General features: G+C 39.7%; 1 protein-coding gene across 2 annotated transcripts in view; it reads right to left on the bottom strand.

Annotated features, from left to right (window-relative positions):
- The window catches only part of LOC138963836 (uncharacterized), a 41,206-nt gene that overhangs the window by 15,511 nt on the left and 9,592 nt on the right, over window positions 1-16,103 (bottom strand). The window contains exon 1 of one of the 2 annotated variants that reach the window (XM_070335689.1): window positions 8,018-8,047. The exons of the other annotated variant lie outside the window; for it this stretch is intronic. Coding sequence (XP_070191790.1) covers window positions 8,018-8,029 — 12 coding nt within the window. The 5' untranslated portion in view covers window positions 8,030-8,047. Of the gene's footprint in view, window positions 1-8,017; window positions 8,048-16,103 lie in introns of those variants that run through there. 2 annotated transcript variants of the gene reach the window in all.

The raw sequence follows: 16,103 nt of genomic DNA, 5'->3' as shown, positions 1-16,103 counted from the left end.
AGACCCAGAGACGGAAGCCATGTCCCACCCCCGTGTCATCACAATGGCACGTAAAAGACCTTGGTCATTCTGCCATAAGTGCAGGTGGCTGAATACACCTAAACACGCAGACACCTGGGTAGCGCGACTCCGTTGCTGCTAGCTTTCCACTGGGAGGAAGCGACCCGAATTTCCCAGCGATGGGACAATAAAGTAATGAAAAATGAAAAAATGAAAATGAAAAATGAAATGAGATATACAGCAAATCTATTCGTATGTTCGTTCGGGGCGGGGATATAGCTCAGTTGGTAGCGCGCTGGATTTGTATTCAGTTGGCCGCTGTCAGCGTGAGTTCGATCCCAGGTTCGGCGGAAATTTATTTCAGAGTCAACTTTGTGTGCAGACTCTCTTCGGTGTCCGAACTCCCCCCCCTCGTGTACACTACATTGGGTGTGCACGTTAAAGATCCCACGATTGACAAAAGAGTCTTTCCTGGCAAAATTGCTTAGGCACAGTTAATAATTGTCTACCTATACCCGTGTGACTTGGAATAATAGGCCGTGAAAGGTAAATATGCGCCGAAATGGCTGCAATTACTGGCCGTATAAAATTTCATCTCACACGGCATCACTGCAGAGCGCCTAGAACTGTACCCACGGAATATGCGCGATATAAGCGTCATTGATTGATTGATTGAATATTTATCGTTGAAAACCACACATGTACTAGATACAATCCTTACTCATTCCCTCACCAATACATTTAAGTTGTACGTGGTTTCAAAGAGACACGTTTTGTTTGGAATGGGGGACACTTGCCGTGAAGTTGGTGACAAAGCTTTGTTTACACCTGGCGTCAGCGCGCTCTCGGTATAGCCGAAAAAACGGCGTGATCTTTGGCTGGGGACTTCAAATGTGACATTTGTTTCCATTTTGTACTTGATTTTAATTATTTTTCTTATGCTTGCAATGCTAACGCTGATTCTGCGAAGCAGATCAAGAGTCGTCCTTTTCAGTTCTCATTTAAGATACTTTAATGACTATTTTGAATAAGTATTTCACTTGTGATAACTGTAAAATTAACAGCACGGAGCTGTTTCTGGTATAATGAAAGATTTTTTGTTTCTTCTTACACAATCAAAAGATATAAATGTTTATCGCATTTTTACTGATCACATGACAAAACATGCTGTTGTCATTGGTCAACTAGGAACTGTATATCAATTGACATCGCGCAGGAAGTTCCCAGCGAATTTGATATCGCGCAGGAAGTAGTTCATCAATTTTAATTTTGAAGAATAAAATCTCACCTGAAGGAAACAAATGTCTCCCTTTTTTTTAAATCACAAATTTATAAAAGAAAAGTAATTGAATCAGAAAGATTAAGCTGTGCAATGAATAAAATCAAACTTTTCCCACCCAGCTTTAACAGAGAAGTAGTAGAAAAAGAATGTTACAATCTTACCGACTGAGGTAGTTGGAACAGCCATAAACAAAGCTGACCTTGAAAGTACCAGTAGTGGCAGTACTTAGAAAACTGTGAGATCTCTTGCAGTGTTTCAGCGCACATCACTCACAAAAAGGCAGGAAATGAGCAGATTTAAACAGTTTGCACCTGCATGAACCATTGTCCACCTTTCTTAGTCGTAGCCATACAACATCAACCGAACAACTTTCAGCATCTTTCACAGTCACAGCGCCGTCGGAGGACGCCATTTTGGATGCGTCGTAAGCGAGACGGAGCTTCGACAACTTGACATTATTATGCAGTCCGCCGATACCGACACTGAATACCTGGAAGCTTTCTTGGGCACAGGAAATGAGCTAGAGGACTTCGCTGATACTGCTTGGCGCACTTCAGTTCCTGCCATCGTTCAGAATTGCCAAATCGAACAGTCAAAAAGAGTACGACTGAGGAAGTAACTGCACTTTGAACTCAAAGCCATGACGTTTCCTACACAAGGCTTTGATAACGAACGGATAAGGGGCGTAACTCCTTAGTCATATTACAGTTGAAAATTCAAAGCGGGTCGGCTTCACTCAATAGGGAGAACGAAACGTCGGGACGTTTCGTTTTGAAGTTGTGGTAAACGTCATCATTTCGGGGGTCTCTCGCTGGAAAGGTGAAGGTCAACTGAAACGGAACGTGGAACGTCAAAACGCAGTCACGTTTTCCACCCCCAAAAAACGAACAATATTTCGTCAACTTTTGTGAGTATTTTTGCACACTAACAGTTTTATTTGTTGGCCATTTTATGCATTGCTAGATTCATCAACCCTTTCACAGTCTTTCAGCACTGAGAATGTGTTCATTGGAGGTAGACAACTGTTGTGAACTGAAATATTTTGAAGGGTGCTGATCCTGGTACATTTATCCAACTTCATGGTGAGAAAGCAAATGGCGAAGCAGAAGTAGGTCATCGCATCGAATTTTTATTCTGGCTTCGTATGTGATTTTGTATAAACAAAGTCTGTGTGATTTATTTGGACTGAAAATAATCAAAGTATGCCCGATTCTGGACCACCTCCTAGGGTTTTTTTTTCCATTCTGATCGAGGACAGACGTGATAATTTCACTTGAAGATTTATCGCCCTTCCTTCATTCCGAAACGAAACGTGAATACATCTAAATCTTGTCTGCGGCCTATGCCGTCTCGTTTCACTTTCCGTTTCGCGGGGTGACTCATTCACCAAACGAAACGAGCTGCAAAACGAAACGTGCTGTCCTTTAAATCTCCCTAATTTCTTGGCATCAGAGGCTTACCACTCGTGCGTTTCGATTCATTCAAAGATGCAAAGATTTTCGTTGTTGATACAAAGGGACTTGACGCTCACTTCCGTCGCGATATAACCTTGAATGGTTAAAAACGACGTCAAACACCAAATAAAGAAAGAAAGAAAGACGCTCACTTTCTGCACGCCGTGAGAACGCCACTTCCTACAGTGACGCTGAGAACGTTCAAAAATACGATCAAAATATTAATTCTGCCCTACAGCGTTTTATTTGGTCCATGATGGGTCCAACCATTTGTTTTCCTAATTTATGTCAAGCCTCTGATGCCAAGAAATTGAGTGAAGCCGACCCGCTTTGAATTTTCAACTGTAATATGACTAAGGAGTTACGCCCCTTATCCGTTCGTTATCAAAGCCTTGTGTAGGGAACGTCATGGCTTTGAGTTCAAAGTGAAGTAACTGGGACATTCTTCGCTGTTCCTTCGAACTGGAACTGGAAACTCCACTGAACTTGTTAGCCTTTGTTGGTGATCTGTTTCCACCGTATATTTTTGTTCTTTTTTCATTATAAATGCCTTATTTTGTCTGAGAAAAAGAACCAGTTACTGAAAAATAAAAGTAAGAGCAGTAAAGTTACGAAAGCAGGAAAAGACAACCCAACATTTCCAACATTAAACTTTACAAGGCAGTAGCCTCCCTTGCGTTTGTCTGACTTCTTAGGTAGGTTAATGGTTCCTACTCTTCTGAAATCGAATGCTATAAAATCGTTATCGTTAGATGTGACTGTGATACCAACATTTATCAGTCTGAATGTCTCCAAAGGCTGAATGATATCAGATCTGGGCTAACGCCTCGATCTGATATGATTTCATTCAGACTGATAAATGTTGATATCACAATCAAATCTAACGATAACTAATAATATAGTCACTTACTCTAGGTTTGACAATGAATGAGTTGGACATCGGGGCTCCACAAATGTGTGTGAAGTTCAGTGTGCACAATTACTCAAACTAAAGATTACAGTGGACAAGCATAAAAAAAATGTACACTCAGCGAATTTGACGAAAATGTGAAATTATTTTGGTCTCCGACTCGTCGGCATTATACTTGTCTCGTCTAAATATCGTACCCTATTGCTACGCTGAAAACACAATAGCTGTTAATACCACTTGTTGGAAACCAGGAGCAAAATTCTCAATATTTTTTTGGACAGTCTGTTTCAGCATTAGTTTTGTAATAAAACCACGACGCAGCAGAATTCTTCCAAGTTTGTATCGCTAGGTTTCATCCTAGCCAGGCACTCGTGCACACATACTTCCATGTTTGTATCGCTAGGTTTCATCCTAGCCAGGCACTCGTGCACACATACTTCCATGTTTGTATCGCTAGGTTTTATCCTGGCCAGGCACTCGTGCACACATACTTCCATGTTTGTATCGCTAGGTTTCATCCTAGCCAGGCACTCGTGCACACATACTTCCATGTTTGTATCGCTAGGTTTCATCCTGGCCAGGCACTCGTGCACACATACTTCCATGTTTGTATCGCTAGGTTTCATCCTAGCCAGGCACTCGTGCACACATACTTCCATGTTTGTATCGCTAGGTTTTATCCTGGCCAGGCACTCGTGCACACATACTTCCATGTTTGTATCGCTAGGTTTCATCCTGGCCAGGCACTCGTGCACACATACTTCCATGTTTGTATCGCTAGGTTTCATCCTGGCCAGGCACTCATGCACACATACTTCCATGTTTGTATCGCTAGGTTTCATCCTAGCCAGGCACTCGTGCACACATACTTCCATGTTTGTATCGCTAGGTTTCATCCTGGCCAGGCACTCGTGCACACATACTTCCATGTTTGTATCGCTAGGTTTCATCCTAGCCAGGCACTCGTGCACACATACTTCCATGTTTGTATCGCTAGGTTTCATCCTGGCCAGGCACTCGTGCACACATACTTCCATGTTTGTATCGCTAGGTTTCATCCTGGCCAGACACTCGTGCACACGTACTTCCATGTTTGCATCGCTAGGTTTCATCCTGGCCAGGCACTCGTGCACACATACTTCCATGTTTGTATCGCTAGGTTTCATCCTGGCCAGGCACTCATGCACACATACTTCCATGTTTGTATCGCTAGGTTTCATCCTGGCCAGGCACTCATGCACACATACTTCCATGTTTGTATCGCTAGGTTTCATCCTGGCCAGGCACTCGTGCACACGTACTTCCATGTGTGTATCGCTAGGTTTCATCCTGGCCAGGCACTCGTGCACACATACTTCCATGTTTGTATCGCTAGGTTTCATCCTGGCCAGGCACTCGTGCACACATACTTCCATGTTTGTATCGCTAGGTTTTATCCTGGCCAGGCACTCGTGCACACATACTTCCATGTTTGTATCGCTAGGTTTCATCCTGGCCAGGCACTCGTGCACACATACTAACACGTGCGTGTCACAGGGAGAGAGACCTAGAGGGCGGATGTTTTTGCACATCAACATTTTTTTCTTTACATCGTTGTATTGATATTTGTAACGAGGGTCTGATTCTGCTCAGGGAATAATATCTAGTAAACACCCACCTCCTTCTTTGGGACTAAACTAGTGCATAAGGGGGTAGGGCGCCTACAAGGTACTGTACGGTACTTACTTGTTGTTTGCTAAAACGCGGGACTTTATTAATCGATATCTGGATATAAGTGTACTTGGTGAAAACAAATGTAATCCTCAAAAATTGCTTTTAACATCCACATGTTTTCGGGGAAATGCTTCATATTTAACGCAAAATACTTTCATCTTACGGAAGATCATTTTTCAAAGTTTCAAGTGTGTATAGGTTAACTGGTCTGACTTTTATGCTCTTTCAAAAATATTTACAAAATTCGGGTATCGTCTTAACACAGCAAGGTTTGCTTGTGGCAGCCTAACTCGCCCGATTTAAACCCATTGGATGTAACCTTAGATTAAAAATGCAAAAACAATCACAAGACCACCAGTGGTATGAAGACAGTAATTCCATTCATAATTTCCGCAAAATCCGATACAGGGGAAAATAGTGACCACGTGTAGAAACACGCCTCTCAATAATGATCAGACTCTTGTTTAAACATTATGTTCACGAGCGACCGACCGTGCCACGGTTTTTCAGGACTGAAAAGACGCGACATATTTATAGCCTACGGTGTCAACATACGTCCTGATACCACACCGATTTTAGGTCAGTACTCTCATTGACAGTCTAGTCAGAAAGCGAACTCGGGCTTTGTGAAAAATATTCAACGTCCCATATATATCAGTTTATTGCATCTGTACGATATGTTTCGTATTACATTCGCCAGAATGATAACACACCTACACCGTTGATTTCAGGCTATACTATTTTATATGGAGGCCTGGCCAGTTTTAAGACTCACAATATATCACTGCACATTAAACACGTTCGGTTCGTGACAGCACATTTCGTGTCGTTACACACAATCTCGTCACACACTACACACAACACAAAGCTCTCACGTTCAGCACACAACAATCGTTCAGCGAACCCACTCTGAGCAGTGACGTCTTATTGATAGGTATCACAGAGACTTATACCTATTACATGTCCCCATAAAGCGACTGATAGGTATCACAGAGACTTATACCTATCACATGTCCCCATAAAGCGACTGATAGGTATCACAGAGACTTATACCTATTACATGTCCCCATAAAGCGACTGATAGGTATCACAGAGACTTATACCTATTACATGTCCCCATAAAGCGACTGATAGGTATCACAGAGACGTATACCTATTACATGTCCCCATAAAGCGACTGATAGGTATCACAGAGACTTATACCTGTCACATGTCCCCATAAAGCGACTGATAGGTATCACAGAGACATATACCTATTACATGTCCCCATAAAGCGACTGATAGGTATCACAGAGACGTATACCTATTACATGTCCCCATAAAGCGACTGATAGGTATCACATAGACTTATACCTATTACACGTCCCCATAAAGCGACTGATAGGTATCACAGAGACTTATACCTATTACATGTCCCCATAAAGCGACTGATAGGTATCACAGAGACTTATACCTATCACATGTCCCCATAAAGCGACTGATAGGTATCACAGAGACTTATACATATTACATGTCCCCATAAAGCGACTGATAGGTATCACAGAGACTTATACCTATTACATGTACCCATAAAGCGACTGATAGGTATCACAGAGACTTATACCTATTACATGTCCCCATAAAGCGACTGATAGGTATCACAGAGACTTATACATATTACATGTCCCCATAAAGCGACTGATAGGTATCACAGAGACTTATACATATTACATGTCCCCATAAAGCGACTGATAGGTATCACAGAGACTTATACATATTACATGTCCCCATAAAGCGACTGATAGGTATTACAGAGACTTATACCTATTACATGTCCCCATAAAGCGACTGATAAGTATCACAGAGACTTATACCTATCACATGTCCCCATAAAGCGACTGATAGGTATCACAGAGACTTATACCTATCACATGTCCCCATAAAGCGACTGATAGGTATCACAGAGACTTATACCTATTACATGTCCCCATAAAGCGACTGATAGGTATCACAGAGACTTATACCTATCACATGTCCCCATAAAGCGACTGATAGGTATCACAGAGACTTATACCTATTGCATGTCCCCATAAAGCGACTGATAGGTATCACAGAGACTTATACCTATCACATGTCCCCATAAAGCGACTGATAGGTATCACAGAGACTTATACCTATTACATGTCCCCATAAAGCGACTGATAGGTATCACAGAGACTTATACCTATCACATGTCCCCATAAAGCGACTGATAGTGAAAGGCAAATAGACGACTTCCGGTTATAACTGTGTCGGGTTTGTATGGATTGTGAAGCAGTGAGTATCCTTGCTTTACTCGGACACACATGTGTTTCATGTACACGTGTTTGAGACACACCCTCTCGCTGGTGACTAGCCTGCAATGTCACGTGGTAACAGAAGTTTCACGAATGGGAAGAAACTGACGTGACGTACACGCACAGCGTACCGACTCTCAGAATCGCACTTTCCCCAAGCGCAATGCGTAATGTTTGGACCGAGTTATTTCCGCTCTCCTTGCCTTGTTTACTTCGAGCACGTGTTGGTCGGAAGCGGAAGACGAAACGTTTGTCAGAGTTTCAAGCGGCATAACTCTGCCGAACGGCCATGTACTAGTTACTGAGTAAGCCAGTTAATTTTTAAAAATTGTCTTTTACTCACGCCACTCGCCATTCTTGCTGTCGACAGGAAAGCAGCGACGTTTATTCTGTGTCGTCCTCTTACATATAATTAGTAACTGTCTAGTTATAAGGCTGATAGAATTTTGTTTTAAATCCGGATATTGCACGCATACACCCACTTAACGCTCTTGCGCTAAACAAATACAGGATGGATGGGGAAAGGCGCTAAGGAATTCAATGCACACTTCAGGAGATGGATGCACTCCCTTGGAAATGTTCAAACGACCAAGAGCAATTTTTACAAATGACCCTAATTGTTCCGTACAGGATCTTGGTGGGATTAACACTTGTACACCTACCTACATTGATTGTTTGAATAAGGTTGCTACACAACGCGAGTCAATCTCTTTACTCTCTTGATGACGTCACAACAGTACACAACGTTTGTTATGATTTCTTCTCGTATTTTTGTTCGTGTGTTGTTTGACAGCTCTTGTTCTGCCAAATGTAATTTCACTTTAAAGGTGGTCGTCTACATTTTTGCTTTTTTTTTCAATAATCTTATGGTTAGATTTTGCTAAAAAGTTATGTCAGATGATGAATGAACCATGAGAAAAAAAAGTTATAGAAACAAAGTATATAATTATATAAAAAAGATTTTATTTTTGGGTAGCGTGACTCACGCTTCCAATATTTTGTTTTCTGTTTGCTGAGAACATGTGCTTTGCCTAAAAATACTGACCAATTAAATTCATGTCACTATGCTTATAGCCACGCCCAAACAAGTGCAGCAACAGTTTGACACTGGAGCGCTGTCCACGTTTTTTTTTTTAAATGCACGGGATTTGAGAGGAGTTTTGCGCTTGGCATTTTCCAAATAAGGATATTCTACTATGAGTACTACGCTGGAATACTACAATGAATTTTCAAACGGCTACACTGGCTTCGTCTTTCCTGATCGAAAGGGGGTGTATTGTTGATATTTGTAGATAATAGACTCTGCATTTTAATGGTCAAATGGCGATTTCGGTATAAAAATGTAGACAAGGACCTTTAATGTGAAAACTTGTTTCACTAGAAGCATGGTTATATGAACTAGAGAAAGGGGGAATGTACGTTCTGGCTCACCGATTCCGACAGACCCTAAATATTAACCCAAAATAGGCTTCTGGACTAAACTTTTACTAAAATGAAACATGCGACAAAATCAGAAAAATACTGCATAAATCCATACAAAAAAAATACAGTAAAGTAAGGTTGTTTTGAACCAATTCCGGGTCTGTCGGAATCAGTAACCCAGAACGTACATTCCCCCTTTCTCTTATACAACATTCTTAAGCTCAATACGCTCTCTCATTTACAAACTTTACTTCATATGTTCTTTCACTGTTAGAATTATATCTGATACATGCAATGTGACTGTCTAAACGAATAGTTAACTCTTTACAAGTGATTCTATTTTTACTTTTTCTTCCCGTCCTATTTGAATCCCCTTTTTTAAAAACTGCTTTTTCAGATCTTCTATATCGATTGGCTTGTTATATTCAGCTCGTGTTTTTGTTTGAATACTTGCTTTCTTACTTTTGTAGTCATCAAAGTCTGTTTGTATCTGTTTGAATTCTTCGTCAGAAACTTTTGAATCTTCAAGTGCTTTACTGATAGACAGTTTTAGGCTAGACAATTTTGATGATGCAAGAGTGGAAATGGATTCGTGTTTTTCAAGCTTTTTCACAATTTTTTTCATTATAGCTGATGCTATAAATGATAAACCACCAACTGCTGCTGCGACACCACCTAGGATTAGAGAAACTGGAGTCCCTACTCCGGTAGCTAACAGAATTGTTCCCGTTACACCTGCAGCTGATGCAAGGATAGTAGAACCAGTGCTGGCATTAGAAAGGCTGTTGTAAGTTGTTGAGTACTTACGTCTAGCGCGAGAATATTTTTCTAATTCATCTTCTAGTTGTTTTTGTATATTACTAATGTGTGCCAGTCTGAATTGTTGACTTTCTGCTGCACTTTCATCAATATTAGGATAAAGCTTCACACTGCTAGTCATCTTTTTAATGCAAAATATAAAATATTTATCTTAATTCTCACTGGCCAGTGTTTCTGCTAAGCTTTGAAGCTGTTCATTGCTTAACACCTTATCTGTATAGTAGAAAGCAATCAAATCAAGATAAGTAAGATTAATACTTCTTATTTCTGTTAAATTATTTATATCTGCGTTAACAACAACATTTTGGTTTGACGTCTGTTTTTTTATTGTGTTAGAATCCTTTTGAACAGCAATAAATACTCTGACTTCTTCAACATTTAATGGTCTCCAGTTGAGATTTATTCCTCTCATTAGAACAGTGTTTGTGGTTTCTTCCCTTTTCCTGACAACTATATCAAATATCATAGTTGCATTCTGCCCTATTGGAAGCTTGGGTATAAAATCGACAATGGTGTCAGCGTCCTTTTCAACACTTTGTTTTCTGTGAATGAGATAGTTGTTCTTATGGAAAGGTTTAACTGCAACTTCTCCCCTGCTGTTAATCGCAGGAACAAGGCTAACAATTAGTGGTTTAGCATTGATTGACTTACGGAATGTGTCGTCTTTTCCAACAAGAGTGTATGGACTCACAAATTCAAACTTCATTTCCCAGTCAATTTTTTTCATAACAGGACTAAGTACCCATTTTTTATTCTGATGTTTCCACATGTAGAATGTGTCATCGACAATTGGATCAGGTACATTAACATCACGGATTTGACCTAGTTTGAGGAATCTTGGTTTCTTTTCATCGTCGATTTCCTTTCTCTTGTAATGACCAGTGTCTGTAAACTCGAATGCATACACTGCACCAACTTCAGCATTGCTCTCAAAGTCGATAGCATCTGCTAAATCTTTCAACTCTATAGTTGAACATGCAACAGGATAAATTATTGTAGGTCCACTCGACATTTTAATACTCAATATTTTATGGAACTATTTCCAATGTAATGTTAAACAAACAATCAACTGGTTGTCCACTTTGATTTTTCAGATCAATGTGTAGGAATTCATGACACCCTTCCTCCAAGTCCTTGAACTGAAGTGTCTTAAATGTTGGCACGTGCATTTTACAAAAAGAGGCATCACTCGGTGGAAGAATCCTAAGCAGATCAGAACGCTGATCATTAAACAGATTATAGGATGTGTTAAGCTCTCTCATGTGAACAAACAGTACACTGTTAACATCCATGTCAATGGGACGTGTTCCCTTGTATGCATTTGTAATTCCAAGCATTTCAAGGAGTTTGGTTGGAAACTCAAATGATCTGTTTACTTCTCTAGTTTTGGGCATAGTAAGAGTAGCAATGAGACTTGCATGATTTAAACTCGCTGTAATACCTACTGGAGCAAACAATTCTTTCTCTAAAGTGCAGAAGTCATAGTAACCATCTTCTACAGAATGTTTTTTATCATTAATTTTAACCCAGTTGTTATCCTTTTTTTTACTGATATTATACCAAGTAACTTTGTACATAATTTCATGCAGTGCAACTTTCATTCCTCCATTTTGATTGTTGATAGGGTTTGCAAGTTTAACTGGCACACTAGTCTTCACATTTGTTAGTGTGATAAACATTTTTTATTCAACAACAAAAATGAGTCAGTATAAATTCAACAAAGACGTTAAATACAAAACTGGACCATATTACAATCCAAAGACTATTTCTTTCCATGAGTTGGACTTTGCTGTAACAGAAACAGAATCCATTCGCGTTAAAGTGCCTGACCCATTCCATTCTTACCTAAATCCCCCAATCAAAAATGATAGTGTTCCAAAGATGTGGAACTCTCACCCAATTCAGTTCTATCAGAATCAGTTAAACTTTGCAATATTCTGTGCAACCACAGGATGTGGAGTGTCCTATGCAGACCACATGAATAATTCAAACTTACTGACAAAGTGTGTGTACACATTTCACGTTTACTATCAGTGCAGGAGAATCTTGTCTGAACTTCAGGCACCAATGCCGCATGAAAAGAGCTGGAACCCATTCAACAATAGGATAAACATGAAAGTGTATGAACGTCTCTGCAATGAATTCAATATAGATTTTAAGACCGACTTTAGGCAAAAGCAAGACAAAAACCATGGCATGGGAACACTATATTTATGGGGTGTCCACAGGAGGTATAATTTTGATTACTGGCCAGGTCATACATCTTTTTCTTCAAATGTGCAGGTACAGTTAGGATCAATAGAACAACAGCACCACAATGCATGGACTACTTTTATATTAGACACCGGCAAAGGTTTCACTGGATCAGGTGTTGAAAGGATCAATGAATCTATCCGAACATATGCGTGGTGCTTGCTAGGCTCGCAGGCACAGACACGATCAAACATAATGAGAACAAGCACAGGGTTTGGTGCACAGAAACAGTTGTTATCAAATTTAGAAGATGTCATAAACTCTGCAGTTGATCTGCCTTCCAGCATCAAAAGGTATCAAGACTCTCTCCGTTATGCAAGATCAAAAGTTGACTTTGCTGTTGGTAACTGCCTTTACATGTTACCTTCTGATCTCCAGCTGCAGATTGGAACAATAACAAATTATAACAATGAAATCATTATTGCTAGTGACACCCAGCCGCTTGGAAAGGGTGAAGAACTGAATTCAGAAATCAGAACGATGTTACAGCCATATCACAATGAACAGAAACAAAGCGTGACAAGTGAAGATCACGCTGCAGGTGAAGATCATTCTGTCACTAGTGATGATCAAGCTGTTAGTATTATTGATGATCATGAATCGCAGAAGACTGCTCTAGTAATTGGTGGAGTGGGTGTAGGCTTACTTTTGCTTTATTCTCGTTAGCAGAACACCTGCAATTAAAACTATTAGAGTCCAGAGATGTTCAGCCATGAAACCAACAACTTTACCTGCAAAAGATAACAGCCAGCTAACAATTGAACCAATGATTCCTGGAAGTGCACCCAAAGCTTTTGCTGCTAGTTTCTTTAATAGTTCTGCAATGTGTTTGAGTTGTTTCTTTACCCATCCCGGATCAGATGGAGATGAAGGTGAAGGTGGAGGTGGAGGTGTGACAGTGCCACCTGTGAATGTTAACACTAATGTGCTTATTGCAAATCCTAACGCAGTTAGTATACTAGCTATTGTGATTCCCTGCTCTCTGAAAAGCGTTCTAATTCTTTCAGCAAGAGTTGTGTCTTCGTAAAGGATTCTTTGAATTGTATTTTTTTATTCTGCTGACCTGTGTTCTCAGTTGTTCTCTATTGTTACTTAGAACTTCTAACCTTATGGCTTTCTCCTCCTGCAAATCTTTTAAACGCTTAGAAATTCTGTTTTTTACTTCTTGTTCTAGGTTCAAATCATCAGCATCAGCAAGTTTTTGTTTCTCTTTGTTTATATCTTCATCCAGCTGACCTAGTTTTGACAGATTATTTGCTATTTCACCTCTGATGGTTTGTAGTGATTGATTAAGGGCTTCTATTTCTCTCATAGGTAATAGTTCATGTGGAGTCTTCAGTGAAGTTTCCTCAGAAAAAGAAGTCTCTATCTCTTGTGTAAGTTGATCAGCCTCATCTGCAAGTTTATTAAGATCTTGCAATGGAACAGATTCTATTTGAGTAGCAGTTGGTAGTCCTAGTTCTGCTTTTTGAAGTAAGGAAACAACATGGGAAGGTGATGACCGTGTGCTAGGCACAATATCTAATTGCCTAAGTCGATTAGCAGTAAGTTTTTGTTTTAGTGAAACTTTTGATAGAAACTTAGCAGGATTAGATTTATATGTAAGTTGGACTTTTTCTCCTTTATCGCTAGTTGTATATAAATGATTTGCTTCCATTTTGAACTGGTTTGGATCTAAAACATCAGGTTCTTCTCCTAAACTTTTGTAGAAATCTCTAACTTTACCTTCCAGAAGTCCCGCAGTGGGGCACTGCGGTTATGAAATTAAAGGCCCCTCCTGTTTTTGGAACCGCAGGAGCTTTCTAGTTTGCTGTTAGGTAGATTTTTGGTTCCTCTTTCCTGTCATGCTCTCTTTTTCTTCATGAATTCTTTTCTTTTTTCTGCCTTCTTGCTCATTCACCTGTATTTTTTCCAAAAATCTCTTCTCTTGCCGCTTGTCTCGCGATTCATGTATAGTTTAATCTGTTAGTGTTCTGATGTAAGTCCAGCAGTAGATAGGTTAAGCCTATTTTAACATACTGGAAACTGGTAATCTTCCAGTAGGTATTAATTTAGTTTTACTAAAGCCTGCTGGGACACAAGTAATGGGTTAGTGCATTTGTAAACAGGAATCGCTTGACAAGTGGCCCCCTTCATCCCCCCCTTCCTCGTCCTGATATGGCTCTGCGTAGTCGGCTGGACGTTAAGCAACAAATAAACAAACAAACAAACAAACCTTCCAGAAGTTCATGTCGTGCCACCTCATAATGCAGTGAATGATGGTAGGGAACCAAAGGGATTGCTTCGCTCATGTCGTCCGCTGGCTCAAATAAATCTTCAAATCCACCTTCTGCCATTTGTAACTTATTTTTTATTTTGAAAATAAAAAAAGATGGCACAATCGTTCGGTTCTGTTCTTGATCCTTACAGAAGGCTGAAAGAACCTCTCGGGGTAAAAGGAATAAGGCAAACAGTTATAGTTACAAATAATCCTTCTACTATTGATCAGAATGAAATACTTACTGTTAGGTTTCCTAATCTGGGTAAGAACGATGTTATTGTACCAGGCACTGTAAGACTATCATTCAAATTAGAATTAGAATCTGGCTCAGATGAAAATAGGACTTTGGCTTATAATGTAGGAAGAGCAATTGTGAGGAAGATTACTGTCAAACTGGAAGGGCGGGAAGTGATGTCATTGAATAATGCAGATGTATTTTAGTTTACGCAGATAATTGGTTGACTGACAATGAAAAGAAAAACAGAGTGTTTCAAGGGATTCAGTCAGACAATGGGATAAAAGTTAGAATAGGAGCAGGAGATAAAGCTGACAATAACAAAAAAGATAACGCTGTCAATGTTGCTTTTGGAAACAAATTTTGTATTCCACTTGACTTTGAACTCATAAATTCACATCCTCCCTTCTATCAAGGAGCATTGCGTGACAGGCTGTCATACGACCTGACTTTCAATAGTTATGATCGTGTTATGCTTTCACAAGACCCGGAAGCAAAGTATAAGGTGTCTGGAATTTCTTTAGAGTTTGATGTTGTAAACCATCCTGAACTGGCTAGACTTATAGAAAATCAGTACAGTTCTAAGCTGCCTATCTATTATGAAAGAGTGTTGAATCACAGTACACTTTCAAAAAGCCAGGCTGATCCAATCTGGAACATTAACTTGAATACACCAGCTAGGTCAATGAAGGGAATACTTATGTTGTTTGAGGAACCAAAAGATTCATATGAAAGGCAAATAGAAAAGTTTTACAATCCACTAATCAATAGAGTATATTGCACAATTGAAGGGCAGCCAAACCAAATATTTGCATCTGGCATGCTGCCATACCAACACTATGATGAAGCAAGAAAGTACTTTACTGGAGGAAGATTGAAAGACCCAACATCTGATCTTGTGGCTAAAGATCTACATTTACACGGTGTTGGCGTAGAAGATTTCTTGACAAATAAATATGCGTTATGGCTGGATCTCAGAACAACTGACGACAACAAACTGCATGGAAGTGGAAGGCGAATTGAAAACGGATCAGAAGGAATCACAATACAAATTGAAAAGGAAGTAGGGAGTAGTAGTAAATCAGTTAAGATCTACGTGTTTGTTGTGTCAGATGCGCAGTTAAACATCTCTGAAAGCAGATTACAGGATATTGTTTATTGAACGTGTTAAAATGAAGTATCTAGATTTTCTTCCAAAAGATCCACACTGTTCTTTGATTTGTGGGGCAACAGGTTGCGGCAAAACAAGATATGTTTTGGATTTATTACAGACTGTTTACATAAATCACTTTGAACACATAGTCATATTCTGTCCAACCATAAAGCATAACAGAACATACAAGGAGAGAAAATTCATATGGTCTGATCAAAATATATTTATTGTAAATCCTTCTGATCGTCTAAATGTTTGCTTGGAGCATTATTTCGATCTTTTTCAGA

Source organism: Littorina saxatilis, linkage group LG4 (genome assembly GCF_037325665.1).
Source record: "Littorina saxatilis isolate snail1 linkage group LG4, US_GU_Lsax_2.0, whole genome shotgun sequence".
Lineage (NCBI taxonomy): Eukaryota > Metazoa > Mollusca > Gastropoda > Littorinimorpha > Littorinidae > Littorina > Littorina saxatilis.
Note: the sequence above shows the minus strand (reverse complement) of the source record. Positions and strands in the feature narration are given on the sequence as shown.